The 16,859-nt window shown below is 52.2% G+C and overlaps 1 protein-coding gene across 1 annotated transcript; it reads right to left on the bottom strand.

The window, feature by feature from the left end:
- Positions 1-494: 494 nt before the first annotated feature.
- On the bottom strand, positions 495-16,046 carry LOC113998216 (deleted in malignant brain tumors 1 protein-like). The gene is made up of 20 exons (XM_039387196.1): positions 15,902-16,046; positions 15,510-15,539; positions 15,055-15,169; positions 14,188-14,379; positions 13,770-13,984; positions 12,333-12,377; positions 11,449-11,602; positions 11,031-11,245; positions 9,576-9,620; positions 8,692-8,845; positions 8,274-8,344; positions 6,819-6,863; positions 5,936-6,089; positions 5,518-5,732; positions 4,789-4,833; positions 3,691-3,841; positions 3,174-3,385; positions 2,735-2,907; positions 1,687-2,075; positions 495-1,011 (listed from the first exon to the last, which is right to left on the bottom strand). Exons 1-20 carry the CDS (start codon positions 16,044-16,046, stop codon positions 726-728), a joined length of 3,051 nt encoding a protein of 1,016 aa, XP_039243130.1. The 3' UTR covers positions 495-725.
- Positions 16,047-16,859: the final 813 nt, after the last annotated feature.

Here is a 16,859-nt window from a genome sequence, read left to right as displayed (position 1 = left end):
GGGCATTGAACAGGCTCCCCAGGGCAGTGGTCACGGCCCCAAGGCTTCCAGATCACAAGGACTGTTTGGACAACCATCTCAGGGACAGGGTGGGATTGTTGGAGTGTCCTGGGCAGGGCCAGGAGTTGGACTGGATGATCCTTGTGGGTCCCTTCCAACTCAGGATATTTTATGATTCTGTGAACTGCCAGGGGCCAACAGCAATAATAAATGATGCTTGAGAAACATGAGATGGAACAGGAGTTGAAGTCATGTTCTCCTGGATGACAAAACAGTCCAGCACTTGGAAAGAAGAGAATCCAGTTACACTTGATCCCTCATCTTGTTATCACCAAAACATGAAAAAAATGGGGAGAAAATGGCATTCTAGATAAGATTTAAAGATTAACCAACTTCGTCCACTCTCATATATCCAGGCTCAGGTGTATATTAATAGAACCTGTTTATAGAACTTAAACTGCAACTTAAACATTTCAGTTTTACCATTAAGACAGCAAACAACAAACACAAAAGCTTAGAGACCACAAAACTGACTCCCCACAGAACCGCTGAAACAACATTTTTGTTATATGGAGATGAAGATGACTGATGTGAAGTGGGATTAACAGGCATGAATCAGTAAGCATATTCCTAATGTTTATTCTAGAGCTTCTGGTAATCTAGCAGCACAGTTTCTTTCAGAATTCAATTGGCATTTAAAGATCTATCTGTCAAAGGAGACAGTTTCATTTAGATTCAGGTTCATTCCTATTCTCAGAACCCGGTTCCCGAAGCTGTATTGGGCCAGCAATAACAATCACACTTTCTAGGCCAGAGCTTGCCTCTCTCTTGGGCCTGTTAATACAGCCTTGGTAGCACCTGGAAGAGTAGTCATAGGCCCTGCACACCACCAGTTCACACCGCAGGTAAACCACTGGGTCGCTCCAAACAAACTGGAAGGCCGCGAATGTAAAGCGCAGGATGTGTTTGTGGGGTGAATAATATGCAGCATAGGTAGAATCTCGAGCACACCTGAAAAGAAGCAAAAAAAAAAATCTCATGAATACACACTGCAGTCAGTCATTTACATGCAATACAACACACGACGTGAGAAGTGATTTCTAAACATAATGAAACTGGGTTTAGAAACCTACGAGCAGAAAAAACAAAATGCCCTTCGTTGGCAGAAATAAACCATGTTACTTCCCCCTCAGGCTGTTGTGTGTCCAGATACATAGTGTTTGTATGTATTTTGAAGGTAAATTAACCTTATCTGAGGTATGTCACTGTTATCTCCTGGATAATAACAATCCATGGTGAACCAGCCGTAGCCACTCAATTTACTTGTCGTTTTAAGCTGTGGGGTATGTGTGTTATATTTTGGGTCAATCCATCCCCTTTTCCCCAGTAAACCCCAAATGCCCTGTTTATTAATTAGAAACTGACCTTAATGTATGCTATATTCACGTTATTCCACTAAATGAATAAAATTTAAAAATGAAAGGGAAAGGGAAAGGGAAAGGGAAAGGGAAAGGGAAAGGGAAAGGGAAAGGGAAAGGGAAAGGGAAAGGGAAAGGGAAAGGGAAAGGGAAAGGGAAAGGGAAAGGGAAAGGGAAAGGGAAAGGGAAAGGGAAAGGAAGGAAAACCAAGACAGATATAGGAGTTCAAAGGCAGTTCTATCTGCAATTGTTATGCATAAGAGCTCACCCATTCCTGATTATATCATAGGTTACTGCCGTAGAGTTATGGGGAGCTGGAGATGCCACACACGTGTCCAGAAATAGCACCAGGTTTGGATCAGAGCTGTGCAGGTAGGCTTGGAGGAACAAGTTCTGGTTCATATGGACATAGTATGGTGAGTCGTACACTGGCCGTGAGAAGTATGAAGAGTCATAAAACGTGAGGTTCACATCATATCTGCTGTACTGAGTTTCATTGACTTCAAAGTTGTTGTCCGCGACGTACATCGTTTGTGCCCACGTGTCCTTGAGCATCTTGCAGTTGACATGCAGGTGAAGATTTCTGTTTCTTGTGATTACAGAACCAGAAGAGGACCCTTTAATAACGTTGGAATAGCTGATTGTGTTGTTGTTTCCCTGTTTGGCGCATAAAAGGCAAAATTAATTCATGTAGTGAGGTACCCTGTTGTACCTTCAAACTTTGCTGTATCCTTACAGCAATGCACACAGTAAAGACATCATTTCCCAGAAAATCTGCCATGGAAAAGTTTGAATCCAGTAATTTCTGTCCTCAAGATAAGAATCTGTAATCTCCATGTGATATACAGTGCCTACAAGATCAGCCTAGAAAACTACTCACATTAAATGCAGACATAACTGAATTAAATATAACCTGTAAAATACTTTAAACATTATAGACACAAAGGTTCAGGTCCAGCACAGTATTTAAGCTAAAATCTGGCTTCAAACCTGATTGGTCATATTTAATGAAAGCTTTGAGACGTTTTTAACCATCACATTTAGCCTGGAACCTTGAAAATACCAAATATTTTCTTTTTTGCACAACTTATTCCTGAAAAGATCGATAACAGGCTATTAGGGAATGCCCTGGCAGCAGATGCAGGAAATACAAAGTGCTAACAAACCTTATGCCTCAGGAGAGGGAGAGGACACTTCCAGTCCCTGCAGACCCCAGTATAGTTTTCAGTTTGTGCTGGTTTTCAAAGCTAATTCTTCTGTTTGAATTATTATACCCTCCCAATATTTGCCCATTTTGTTGGAACATTCATTCCTACCTCTCTGACTGTGCCGCAGCGAGTGTACGGAATGTCGAATACAACAGCCTCTGATGTGATGTTGGGTGTGCAAAGGGGGTCATTCAGGGTGAGATTCCAAGCAGAATAGCCATGGGACTGAAGGAAGTATCTGCTCACAACTACATGCATGTAGTCTGGCAAACACAGCAGTGCTGGTGGATGGCAAAGAAAACATGTTACAACTGTCCCAAAAAAGGTTGGAAGTTGTGAATTAAATTAACAATATCTTTTGAAGAAGCAGCTGATATGACTGAAGAAGTTCAGAATCCAAACTATATACTTGAATCTGTATGAAAATGTTACAGATCTAATTTAAAATAACATGAAATGGGTGAAATTGGTACAACAAGGTTAACAATCAGTGAATTAGCAAATAACTGAGAGGCAATTTTTACTTCTGCTTTAAAGATGAACTTACTAGTGCTTGAATCTGCTATAGTGGAGTAATAGTAGGCCTGAAACCCTCTGTATGTGTATCGAGAGTTGCTGTGGAATCGGACAGTCATCAGGTTTGAGGAGGATGTGTATGTGCGATAATAACCAGAACAGAACTTCCCAAGGAGAGGAGAGGTGTGCAGGGGCCCGTCATAAACTTCTATGTAGTCAGAGAGGCATCTCCCACCTTCCATCCTGGGGAGCAAACATGAATACTTAGTTAAATACTTAATTTTATTTTTTTTTTCACTCAGATTACCTGTTTATAGAAGAAGAGTGCATTTTACTGATGTCACTATCAAATATTTGAGATAGAAATTTAGGTCTCATTAGGTGCCAGCCACATTTTTGACTAAACAAACAAAAATGAACACATTTCTTATCTCAGATGTACTTAAAAGCTTCGAAAACGACCCTTGAAATCAAGTAGGCCTTTGCTTAGTAAGTCCAAGTTGTCAGTCCCATACCTTCATCTTCCCAAGTAATAAATTCTTACTTACTGAATATCTTCAAATCTAAGTGTGACAAGGAAGTTGCTCTTTACTTCTATTTCCCACACACAGTTGGCATTGTTTGGATAATTTTGGGGGTAAAATGGACTCTGTAATCTACCAGATGAAGAGGAAAGCAAGCCACCACAAGAGTAATCTTCTGCAGAGAAAAATATGAGAAGGAAAAGATATGTATACACCATTTAAAGTTGCTTTTGGAATATGCCTACATGGAGTTTATGTCTAAAATTCAGAGGCAATGACTTCTACCAGCTTCTGTGGTCTTTTTATTATGTTCATATACATCTGAATACAGGTTAGGAGATGCTAAACATGCTGAATAGCTTTTATAATACTGATCTTCAGTGTCTGCACTAGCAGGTTATGGATAATGACAAAAAGGAAGGCGAAGAAAAAGATCAAATTTTGTTTCAAAATAAACATGAAGAACTTATGCCACAGTCAAAAAATTGTATGATTTATATACAGATCAGTTGCAGCTTAATCAAATGTCAGGGGAATCAAGATCTAAAAAAGTCTAGTAGTAAAATGAAGTCAAGGATTTCTAGGATACTTTCAAGTGCAAGCTCAAACTATTCCTAGAAAAAAGAAATGTGTAAATGGACAACATCTTTTAAATTATATTCCAAATTAGAAAACAAAATATACATTTATTTCTTTTAACCTAAAGAATGCACAAGACACCTACTCTGGTCTAAGGGACTTTAAATTTTTATTTTAAGTTTCTAGCAAACATTGAAGACCCTTCTCTCACTGGTCCAACGTTCATGATGTGAACGTGAGCCTTTTCCTCTGGGGACCCCCATTAGATGTTCCTTATATGTTCTGCCTGAAGATCAGGAGACACTGTTTCACTGTGAGACTGACTGAGCACATGTATGTTGCCCTCAGAGGTGGTCAACTCTTCATGCTTGAATACAGCCAAAAACCATCTGGACATGGATTTAGGCAGCCAGCTCCAGGTGACATGGCTTTAGGAGGTGGGATAGACCAGATGACCGCTGGAAATTCCCTCCAACACCAATCACCCTCTGAACCATAACTGAAGAGGTCTATTTACTCCTGCCACAAGTCCCCCGAACCTACCTGAGGTTGATGTCACAGTAGTTGTCCAGTTGGAAGTACCTGGTGCTGTAGGGAGAGAGCAGCAAGTGAGAGCACAGCATTTTATCCAAGACCAGGAGACCAGGGCAGGTCATCCCTCCCCAAAGCAAATCCAGGGATACAGGAACACAAACCCCACAGTCAACACTGTCACCTGGTGGGACCCAGCAAGAGCAACCTCAGCCAGCCTGGGACTCTGTGACCCTCAGCAAGGACAGGAGGTCCCAGACCCCTCCAGCCCTGCTGCCCCACCTGAGCTCAGTGACACGGGGGGAGTGGAGCTGGAGCTGCTGGTGCTGCAGACAGAGAGCAGCAGCCACACTTGCTCCTCCACACAGCTGCCACAAGGAGTTCACTGCACTGCATCTAAACGCATCAGCCCTCTTGGGTTTGGGAAAACAAGTGGTTAAGCATGAGCAGGAGCATTGGTCTCTGCAGCAATGAGAGTGCCAGGCCCAAAAAACAGAGGATGGCTCAGTGGCAGCACTGGGGGAGGTGGAGAAAGCCCCATCCTTGCCCACCAGGCAAAGACACAGTGTCTGGCAGTAGTCTCATGGTCGTGCTGTCCAAAAAGATGCCCCCAAGCAATGATGCCCATCAGTTGGCCCATGGGGTCTGGATGCCCACAGGTGTCAGGAGCCATCAGAAGCCCTTTAAGAGAGAGTTTCATCTTCTGCCCTGCCAAAGGGTACAGGAGAGCTCAGGTCTTACCTGCGGTGCTGTTGAAGGCAAGAAATGAGGAGTAGTAGGCCAGGAAACCTCTGCTGGTGATGCTGAAGTCACTGTGAAACAGGACGGTGAGCTGGTGCCCGGAGGACGTGAAGACTCGAGAGGTGTTGGTGCAAACAGTGCCCAGGAGCGGCCCCCCGGGGGACCCGCTGTCAAACACCTCGATGGCATCATAGGAGCAGCTGCTGCCTTCCAGCCTGGCGGGGACAGGGGGCTGTGTGGGCACCGCAGGCTGTGCCGCCTCCCGGCACGAACCCCGAGCCCCGGCTGGAGCTGCAGGGCCCAGCCACCCCAGCCCATCCCCGCCTCACCCCAGGGGTCGGGCACAGCAGCCAAGGCCCTGCAGTGGGCACAAAGCCGCCCCTGAGCCCACAGCCAGCCCCCCCTGCCCAGGACTCACTCCACATCCGAAAAGCGGAGCTCCACTCTGCGGGCCGGGTCCCACAGCTGAATGCGCCACACGCAGCGGGCGTTGTTGGGGTAGGAGTTGGGGTAGCCCGGGCTCTCGATGGAGCCCCACAGACCCTGCAGTAAGCCACCACAGGAGCCTGTCCCTGTGGAGAGGAGCAGAGATCTCTTGGCATCCCATCGCCTGGAGCCGTCAGAGAAAGGCCCCACCAAGGAGGCTCTGCCACAGCCCCACACAGACCCTCCCTCCTGGCCATGGGCCACCACCCCAAACCATCATCCTGGTGGCCCCCAACCAGAGCACGGCTTGTGCTTGGCCTGTGCAGTAACCCCAATCTCTGGGGTTGGCCATCCAACAGGACACCTGGGGCAGGAGATAAGCAGACCCCTTAACCCCTCTGGACCTAAATGTGGTCAATGACACTGGAGGAGATGGAGCTGGAACTATGGGGTGTTACGGGGAGAACTCAGCAGGTGAGTGAGCAACATTTTGTCCAAGAGTAAAACCCAGCTGGCAATCAGCCCTGTCCTAAAGCCAGGGTCCTTCCAGTGCTACCCAGAGAGGGGACAAGAGCTCATGGCACAAAGTGAAACACAGAAGGTTCCTTCTGAACATCAGGAAACACTTTTTCACTGGGAGGGTGACTGAGCACAGGCACAGGTTGCCTACAGAGGTGGTGGACTCTCCATGTTGGATTCAGCCAAAAGACTCCTGGACACATTCCTAGGCAGCAAGCTTTGGGGGACCTGGCTTTAGCAGGTGGACTGGATCAGATGACCTCTGGAAATTCTTTCCAACATTAATCCTCCTGTGATTTATGTGATCCATATCTCCAGGGGTCTGACTACTCCTGTCCCCAGTCCTCTGAACCTACCTGAGGTCGATGTCCCTGTGGTCACCCAGCTGGAATTACCTGGTTCTGTAGGGAGAGAGCAGCAGGTGAACACTCAGCATTTTGCCTAAAAGGAACAGTTTGTCTGGGAGTGACCCCACCCCTAAAGGGACACTGAAACACAGAACCCACAGTCACCACCTGGATCATGGCCTGTCCCTGTGTGGCTGCACCTCCAAGCCTTCCCTCTCCATCCCACCAGCCCAGAGTACAGCTTGTGTTCTGCATGTGCAAGAGCTCCCATCAGCAGGGCCTCCATCATCTTTCTTGATTGTTAGTTGTTGGGGTGATGGGACAGAGCAGACTCTCAACAAGTTTGCCCATGACACCAAACTGGGAAGAGTGGCTGGTCAAGCAGAAGGTTCTGCTGCCATGCAGAGGGACCTCAACAGGCTGGAGAAATGGCCTGACAGGAACATCATTCAGGACAAGAAGGACAGGTACCAAGTGCTGCTCCTGGGAAAAAACAACCCAACACACCAACAGGCACTGAGGGCCACCCATCTGGGAGACAACTCTCCAGAATAGGCCTTGGTGAGCACCAAATTCAGATGGAGCCAGCAATGGGTTAGCAGGGGCTGTTGAGCTGGATGACTGCCAGAGGTCTCTTCCAACCTCAGTCATGCTGTGATTGTAAGGCCAAGAAACAACCAGACCCCCAAACCCCTCTACACTTAATGATGCTCAGAGACACAGGGGGAGTCCAGCTGGAACTACTTCATGCTGTAGGGAGAGAGCAGCAAGTGAGAGCACAGCATTTTATCCAAGACCAGGAGACCAGGGCAGGTCATCCCTCCCCAAAGCAAATCCAGGGATACAGGAACACAAACCCCACAGTCAACACTGTCACCTGGTGGGACCCAGCAAGAGCAACCTCAGCCAGCCTGGGACTCTGTGACCCTCAGCAGGGACAGGAGGTCCCAGACCCCTCCAGCCCTGCTGCCCCACCTGAGCTCAGTGACACGGGGGGAGTGGAGCTGGAGCTGCTGGTGCTGCAGACAGAGAGCAGCAGCCACACTTGCTCCTCCACACAGCTGCCACAAGGAGTTCACTGCACTGCATCTAAACGCATCAGCCCTCTTGGGTTTGGGAAAACAAGTGGTTAAGCATGAGCAGGAGCATTGGTCTCTGCAGCAATGAGAGCGCCAGGACCAAGTAACTGCTCTGCCTTCAGTATAGGCCCAAAAAACAGAGGATGGCTCAGTGGCAGCACTGGGGGAGGTGGAGAAAGCCCCATCCTTGCCCACCAGGCAAAGAAACAGTGTCTGGCAGCAGCCTCATGGTCGTGCTGTCCAAAATGATGCCCCCAAGCAATGATGCCCATCAGTTGGCCCATGGGGTCTGGATGCCCATAGGTGTCAGGAGCCATCAGAAGCCCTTTAAGAGAGAGTTTCATCTTCTGCCCTGCCAAAGGGTACAGGAGAGCTCAGGTCTTACCTGCGGTGCTGTTGAAGGCAAGAAACGAGGAGTAGTAGGCCAGGAAACCTCTGCTGGTGATGCTGAAGTCACTGTGAAACAGGACGGTGAGCTGGTGCCCGGAGGACGTGAAGACTCGAGAGGTGTTGGTGCAAACAGTGCCCAGGAGTGGCCCCCCAAGGGGCCCACCGTCGAACACCTCGATGGCATCGTAGGAGCAGTTGCTGCCTTCCAGCCTGGCGGGGACAGGGGGCTGTGTGGGCACCGCAGGCTGTGCCGCCTCCCGGCACGAGCCCTGATTCCCGGCTGGAGCTGCAGGGCCCAGCCACCCCAGCCCATCCCCGCCTCACCCCAGGGGTCGGGCACAGCAGCCAAGGCCCCGCAGTGGGCACAAAGCCGCCCCTGAGCCCACAGCCAGCCCCCCCTGCCCAGGACTCACTCCACATCCGAAAAGCGGAGCTCCACTCTGCGGGCCGGGTCCCACAGCTGAATGCGCCACACGCAGCGGGTGTTGTTGGGGTAGGAGTTGGGGTAGCCCGGGCTCTCGATGGAGCCCCACAGACCCTGCAGTAAGCCACCACAGGAGCCTGTCCCTGTGGAGAGGAGCAGAGATCTCTTGGCATCCCATCGCCTGGAGCCGTCAGAGAAAGGCCCCACCAAGGAGGCTCTGCCACAGTCCCACACAGACCCTCCCTCCTGGGCATGGGCCACCACCCCAAACCATCATCCTGGTGTCCCCCCAACCAGAGCACGGCTTGTGCTCGGCCTGTGCAGTAACCCCAATCTCTGGGGTTGGCCATCCAACAGCACACCTGGGGCAGGAGATAAGCAGACCCCTTAACCCCTCTGGACCTAAATGTGGTCAATGACACTGGAGGAGATGGAGCTGGAACTGTGGGGTGCTGTGGGGAGAACTCAGCAGGTGAGTGAGCAGCATTTTGTCCAAGAGGAAAACCCAGCTGGCAATCAACCCTGTCCTAAAGCCAGGGTCCTTCCAGTGCTGCCCAGAGAGGGGACAAGAGCTCATGGCACAAAGTGAAGCACAGAAGGTTCCTTCTGAACATGAGGAAACACTTTTTCACTGGGAGGGTGACTGAGCACAGGCACAGGTTGCCCACAGAGGTGGTAGAGTCTCCATGTTGGATTCAGCCAAAAGACTCCTGGACACACTCCTAGGCAGCAAGCTTTGGGGGACCTGGCTTTAGCAGGTGGACTGGATCAGATAACCTCTGGAAATTCTTTCCAACATTAATCCTCCTGTGATTTATGTGATCCATAACCCCAGGGGTCTGACTACTCCTGCCCCCAGTCCTCTGTACCTACCTGAGGTCGATGTCCCTGTGGTCACCCAGCTGGAATTACCTGGTTCTGTAGGGAGAGAGCAGCAGGTGAACACTCAGCATTTTGCCTAAAAGGAACAGTTTGTCTGGGAGTGACCCCACCCCTAAAGGGACACTGAAACACAGAACCCACAGTCACCACCTGGATCATGGCCTGTCCCTGTGTGGCTGCACCTCCAAGCCTTCCCTCTCCATCCCACCAGCCCAGAGTACAGCTTGTGTTCTGCATGTGCAAGAGCTCCCATCAGCAGGGCCTCCATCATCTTTCTTGATTGTTAGTTGTTGGGGTGATGGGACAGAGCAGACTCTCAACAAGTTTGCCCATGACACCAAACTGGGAAGAGTGGCTGGTCAAGCAGAAGGTTCTGCTGCCATGCAGAGGGACCTCAACAGGCTGGAGAAATGGTCTGACAGGAACATCATGCAGGACAATAAGGACAGGTGCCAAGTGCTGCTCCTGGGAAAGAACAACCCAACACACCAGCAGGCACTGAGGGCCACCCATCTGGGAAACAACTCTCCAGAACAGGTCCTGGTGAGCACCAAGTTCAGATGGAGCCAGCAATGGGTTAGCAGGGGCTGTTGAGCTGGATGACTTCCAGAGGTCTCTTCCAAACTCAGCCATGCTGTGATTGTAAGGCCAAGAAACAACCAGACCCCCAAACCCCTCTACACTTAATGATGCTCAGAGACACAGGGGGAGTCCAGCTGGAACTACTTCATGCTGTAGGGAGAGAGTAGCAAGTGAGAGCACAGCATTTTACCCAAGACCAGGAGACCAGGGCAGGTCATCCCTCCCCAAAGCAAATCCAGGGATACAGGAACACAAACCCCACAGTCAACACTGTCACCTGGTGGGACCCAGCAAGAGCAACCTCAGCCAGCCTGGGACTCTGTGACCCTCAGCAGGGACAGGAGGTCCCAGACCCCTCCAGCCCTGCTGCCCCACCTGAGCTCAGTGACACGGGGGGAGTGGAGCTGGAGCTGCTGGTGCTGCAGACAGAGAGCAGCAGCCACACTTGCTCCTCCACACAGCTGCCACAAGGAGTTCACTGCACTGCATCTAAACGCATCAGCCCTCTTGGGTTTGGGAAAACAAGTGGTTAAGCATGAGCAGGAGCATTGGTCTCTGCAGCAATGAGAGCGCCAGGACCAAGTAACTACTCTGCCTTCAGTATAGGCCCAAAAAACAGAGGATGGCTCAGTGGCAGCACTGGGGGAGGTGGAGAAAGCCCCATCCCTGCCCACCAGGCAAAGACACAGTGTCTGGCAGTAGTCTCATGGTCGTGCTGTCCAAAAAGATGCCCCCAAGCAATGATGCCCATCAGTTGGCCCATGGGGTCTGGATGCCCATAGGTGTCAGGAGCCATCAGAAGCCCTTTAAGAGAGAGTTTCATCTTCTGCCCTGCCAAAGGGTACAGGAGAGCTCAGGTCTTACCTGCGGTGCTGTTGAAGGCAAGAAATGAGGAGTAGTAGGCCAGGAAACCTCTGCTGGTGATGCTGAAGTCACTGTGAAACAGGACGGTGAGCTGGTGCCCGGAGGACGTGAAGACTCGAGAGGTGTTGGTGCAAACAGTGCCCAGGAGCGGCCCCCCAAGGGGCCCACCGTCGAACACCTCGATGGCATCGTAGGAGCAGTTGCTGCCTTCCAGCCTGGCGGGGACAGGGGGCTGTGTGGGCACCGCAGGCTGTGTCGCCTCCCGGCACGAACCCCGAGCCCCGGCTGGAGCTGCAGGGCCCAGCCACCCCAGCCCATCCCCGCCTCACCCCAGGGGTCGGGCACAGCAGCCAAGGCCCTGCAGTGGGCACAAAGCCGCCCCTGAGCCCACAGCCAGCCCCCCCTGCCCAGGACTCACTCCACATCCGAAAAGCGGAGCTCCACTCTGCGGGCCGGGTCCCACAGCTGAATGCGCCACACGCAGCGGGCGTTGTTGGGGTAGGAGTTGGGGTAGCCCGGGCTCTCGATGGAGCCCCACAGACCCTGCAGTAAGCCACCACAGGAGCCTGTCCCTGTGGAGAGGAGCAGAGATCTCTTGGCATCCCATCGCCTGGAGCCGTCAGAGAAAGGCCCCACCAAGGAGGCTCTGCCACAGTCCCACACAGACCCTCCCTCCTGGGCATGGGCCACCACCCCAAACCATCATCCTGGTGTCCCCCCAACCAGAGCACGGCTTGTGCTCGGCCTGTGCAGTAACCCCAATCTCTGGGGTTGGCCATCCAACAGCACACCTGGGGCAGGAGATAAGCAGACCCCTTAACCCCTCTGGACCTAAATGTGGTCAATGACACTGGAGGAGATGGAGCTGGAACTGTGGGGTGCTGTGGGGAGAACTCAGCAGGTGAGTGAGCAGCATTTTGTCCAAGAGGAAAACCCAGCTGGCAATCAACCCTGTCCTAAAGCCAGGGTCCTTCCAGTGCTGCCCAGAGAGGGGACAAGAGCTCATGGCACAAAGTGAAGCACAGAAGGTTCCTTCTGAACATGAGGAAACACTTTTTCACTGGGAGGGTGACTGAGCACAGGCACAGGTTGCCCACAGAGGTGGTAGAGTCTCCATGTTGGATTCAGCCAAAAGACTCCTGGACACACTCCTAGGCAGCAAGCTTTGGGGGACCTGGCTTTAGCAGGTGGACTGGATCAGATAACCTCTGGAAATTCTTTCCAACATTAATCCTCCTGTGATTTATGTGATCCATAACCCCAGGGGTCTGACTACTCCTGCCCCCAGTCCTCTGTACCTACCTGAGGTCGATGTCCCTGTGGTCACCCAGCTGGAATTACCTGGTTCTGTAGGGAGAGAGCAGCAGGTGAACACTCAGCATTTTGCCTAAAAGGAACAGTTTGTCTGGGAGTGACCCCACCCCTAAAGGGACACTGAAACACAGAACCCACAGTCACCACCTGGATCATGGCCGGTCCCTGTGTGGCTGCACCTCCAAGCCTTCCCTCTCCATCCCACCAGCCCAGAGTACAGCTTGTGTTCTGCATGTGCAAGAGCTCCCATCAGCAGGGCCTCCATCATCTTTCTTGATTGTGAGTTGTTGGGGTGATGGGACAGAGCAGACTCTCAACAAGTTTGCCCATGACACCAAACTGGGAAGAGTGGCTGGTCAAGCAGAAGGTTCTGCTGCCATCCAGAGGGATCTCAACAGGCTGGAGAAATGGTCTGACAGGAACATCATGCAGGACAAGAAGGACAGGTGTCAAGTGCTGCTCCTGGGAAAGAACAACCCAACACACCAGCAGGCACTGAGGGCCACCCATCTGGGAGACAACTCTCCAGAATAGGCCTTGGTGAGCACCAAATTCAGATGGAGCCAGCAATGGGTTAGCAGGGGCTTTTGAGCTGGATGACTTCCAGAGGTCCCTTCCAAACTCAGCCATTCTGTGACTGTGTGACTCTGAGTAAGGCCAAGAGATAACCAGACCCCCAAACCCCTCTACACTTAATGATGCTCAGCGACATGGGGGGAGTCCAGCTGGAACTACTTCATGCTGTAGGGAGAGAGCAGCAAGTGAGAGCACAGCATTTTACCCAAGACCAGGAGACCAGGGCAGGTCATCCCTCCCCAAAGCAAATCCAGGGATACAGGAACACAAACCCCACAGTCAACACTGTCACCTGGTGGGACCCAGCAAGAGCAACCTCAGCCAGCCTGGGACTCTGTGACCCTCAGCAGGGACAGGAGGTCCCAGACCCCTCCAGCCCTGCTGCCCCACCTGAGCTCAGTGACACGGGGGGAGTGGAGCTGGAGCTGCTGGTGCTGCAGACAGAGAGCAGCAGCCACACTTGCTCCTCCACACAGCTGCCACAAGGAGTTCACTGCACTGCATCTAAACGCATCAGCCCTCTTGGGTTTGGGAAAACAAGTGGTTAAGCATGAGCAGGAGCATTGGTCTCTGCAGCAATGAGAGTGCCAGGCCCAAAAAACAGAGGATGGCTCAGTGGCAGCACTGGGGGAGGTGGAGAAAGCCCCATCCTTGCCCACCAGGCAAAGACACAGTGTCTGGCAGTAGTCTCATGGTCGTGCTGTCCAAAAAGATGCCCCCAAGCAATGATGCCCATCAGTTGGCCCATGGGGTCTGGATGCCCACAGGTGTCAGGAGCCATCAGAAGCCCTTTAAGAGAGAGTTTCATCTTCTGCCCTGCCAAAGGGTACAGGAGAGCTCAGGTCTTACCTGCGGTGCTGTTGAAGGCAAGAAATGAGGAGTAGTAGGCCAGGAAACCTCTGCTGGTGATGCTGAAGTCACTGTGAAACAGGACGGTGAGCTGGTGCCCGGAGGACGTGAAGACTCGAGAGGTGTTGGTGCAAACAGTGCCCAGGAGCGGCCCCCCAAGGGGCCCACCGTCGAACACCTCGATGGCATCGTAGGAGCAGTTGCTGCCTTCCAGCCTGGCGGGGACAGGGGGCTGTGTGGGCACCGCAGGCTGTGCCGCCTCCCGGCACGAACCCCGAGCCCCGGCTGGAGCTGCAGGGCCCAGCCACCCCAGCCCATCCCCGCCTCACCCCAGGGGTCGGGCACAGCAGCCAAGGCCCCGCAGTGGGCACAAAGCCGCCCCTGAGCCCACAGCCAGCCCCCCCTGCCCAGGACTCACTCCACATCCGAAAAGCGGAGCTCCACTCTGCGGGCTGGGTCCCACAGCTGAATGCGCCACACGCAGCGGGCGTTGTTGGGGTAGGAGTTGGGGTAGCCCGGGCTCTCGATGGAGCCCCACAGACCCTGCAGTAAGCCACCACAGGAGCCTGTCCCTGTGGAGAGGAGCAGAGATCTCTTGGCATCCCATCGCCTGGAGCCGTCAGAGAAAGGCCCCACCAAGGAGGCTCTGCCACAGTCCCACACAGACCCTCCCTCCTGGGCATGGGCCACCACCCCAAACCATCATCCTGGTGTCCCCCCAACCAGAGCACGGCTTGTGCTCGGCCTGTGCAGTAACCCCAATCTCTGGGGTTGGCCATCCAACAGCACACCTGGGGCAGGAGATAAGCAGACCCCTTAACCCCTCTGGACCTAAATGTGGTCAATGACACTGGAGGAGATGGAGCTGGAACTGTGGGGTGCTGTGGGGAGAACTCAGCAGGTGAGTGAGCAGCATTTTGTCCAAGAAGAAAACCCAGCTGGCAGTCAGCCCTGTCCTAAAGCCAGGGTCCTTCCAGTGCTGCCCAGAGAGGGGACAAGAGCTCATGGCACAAACACAGAAGGTTCCTTCTGAACATCAGGAAACACTTTTTCACTGGGAGGGTGACTGAGCACAGGCACAGGTTGCCCACAGAGGTGGTGGACTCTCCATCCTAGGAGATAGCCAAAAGCCACCTGATCATGGCCTTGAGCAATCAGCTCCAGGCAACCCTGCTTTAGCCAGGGCTTAGGACCCCATTACTCCAGAAGTCCCTTCCAACCTCAACCATCCTGTAATTCTGTGAAGGCAGAAGCTAGTCAGACCCCATAACCCCTCTGGACATACCTGTGGTCCATGGTATGGGGGGCGTCACGCTGAAGATAGCTCTCACTGCAGGGAGAGAGCAGGAAGTGAGAGTGCAGTGCTTTGCCTAAGAGGATCACCCTGCTGGGAGACCCCCCTATCCAAGGGGAACCCCAGGACAGTGAAACCCGAAAGCCACAGTGGTCACTGTAATGAGGCAGGACTGAGCAGCTGCAGTGTCATCTGCCCCAGCACCTGCTCAAGGGCATCCCCACTGTGGCACCATGAAGACCAGTGCAAAACCTCTCCCCCTGAAGAAGTGGTTGCTCAGTCACAAAGGATCCCAAATAATCCTGAACCATCCTGAGCATCAGGGATGTTACCCTGGGTCTGTAAGTGCAGCCCACATTTGGGTCTTCTACTCTGATGAACACAGAGCGTCCCAGAGGCAGAACAACCCATGGAAAAGTAGTATATAAATAGAAATCTATGGTTACCTGCTCGTCGAGGTACTGTTAGTCCTGAGTCTGCAAAGAGAGAAAACCAGAGGGTGTGAGGCACTCAGATTCCTCATCTCCTCTCAGAGTACATACTATAATCTCATGAAGAGCTATGAAAGGATCCATGGGGAGGATGGCCTGGCTAAAACCCATCATCCTCCTCAGTCTGCACAGGAGCAGTCTGCAAAATCCCAGACATCCTGAGCACAGTCTACAAGTGCAGAAGAGTGCTCCCTCTGAAATATGGACCCCTGCATCAGGGATGTGGACCTACGACCCTCTGCTGCCCTGCAGAGCACAGAGCAAGGGTTGGACAAGCTTCACCCAGCCTCACACAAACACCACGTGGGTTTTCTTCAGGAAACTGCCCCCAAAACACAAAAACCCACCTGAGCATATGACAGAAGCATCTCCATGATGACAGACATAGTACTGGTAGCTGTAGGGGCACTGCAACAAATTGTCTTCATACCCTGCACAATTCACCTCCGTGATGAAGTACGGGTATGAGTCGCTCGAAGGGAAATTGTGCATCACTCCAAGGGGTGATCCGCAGCTAAGCTGCCTGCACACAACCTCAGCATCTTCCATGTTCCACAGGTATCCACACACCTTCTCCCAGCTTCCAAGGAACTGGATTTCCACGTTGCCTGCGCAGCGGTTCGGCCCACCACTCAGCCTCAGCCTAGACCTCGGCTCTTGGAGAGACACAAACCCCTGTGTCAGGCCAGTAGTGCTCTGGGCTCAGGCAGTGGCATTGGACAGGAGAGCACAGGCTCCCACATCCTCTCCGGGCACCCATCTGCACCCACAGCACAGTTCAGGGCTGGCAGCCCCTGCTTGGCCTCCCATGCTGAGGGACAGACAGGCTGGGCCAGCAGCAGGTCCCATCCCCGTGCCCAGGGCCACCAGAAGGGCCTTGGCAGACACACTCACCGTCATCTGGAACTGGAACTGTGGAGGAGAACAAGCAGGGAGAAAAACACAAAGAGAGCAAACGAATTAGGACAAATTTTCTGTAAGCTGTCAGTGCTCTCTACCCTTTCCCCAGCGAGTCACGTTCCCAGTGAAGGGCACAAGTGATAGATCTTTTTATTTCTAGCAAGGAGGCTGGTTGCTGGAGGGCAGAGCCATCCCTGAGTTCCTGGCTCCTGGATAATTTACTTCTTGCATACATCTCTGGTCCCACCCTAGGGCAAGCATGAGCTTTTTCATCATCATAATTTGTTCCCAAGAATAAATACTATGATAAAAACACAAAGCTATCACTATCATGTGAAGTAATAATCTAGTAAATTCTACTTACAACTCATGGGGTCAAGTGTTGTCGGGGGACGTAGTGCTTCT

The sequence above is a fragment of the Pipra filicauda genome, unplaced genomic scaffold, assembly GCF_003945595.2.
Source record: "Pipra filicauda isolate LSUMZ 115617 unplaced genomic scaffold, ASM394559v2 scaffold53_size3534045_pilon, whole genome shotgun sequence".
In the NCBI taxonomy this organism is placed as follows: Eukaryota; Metazoa; Chordata; class Aves; order Passeriformes; family Pipridae; genus Pipra; species Pipra filicauda.
Note: the sequence above shows the minus strand (reverse complement) of the source record. Positions and strands in the feature narration are given on the sequence as shown.

What these genes read in the sequence shown, in the direction of transcription:
- LOC113998216 (XM_039387196.1), bottom strand. Translation starts at nt 16,046, where the DNA reads ATGCACAATTTCCCTTCGAGCGACTCATACCCGTACTTCATCACGGAG. An exon ending in CTTAGATTTGAAGATATTCA is followed by an intron (nt 3,386 to 3,690) that starts GTAAGTAAGAAT and finishes TTTGCTCCCCAG; the next exon opens with GATGGAAGGTGGGAGATGCC. An exon ending in GCTGCGGCACAGTCAGAGAG is followed by an intron (nt 2,076 to 2,734) that starts GTAGGAATGAAT and finishes TGCGCCAAACAG; the next exon opens with GGAAACAACAACACAATCAG.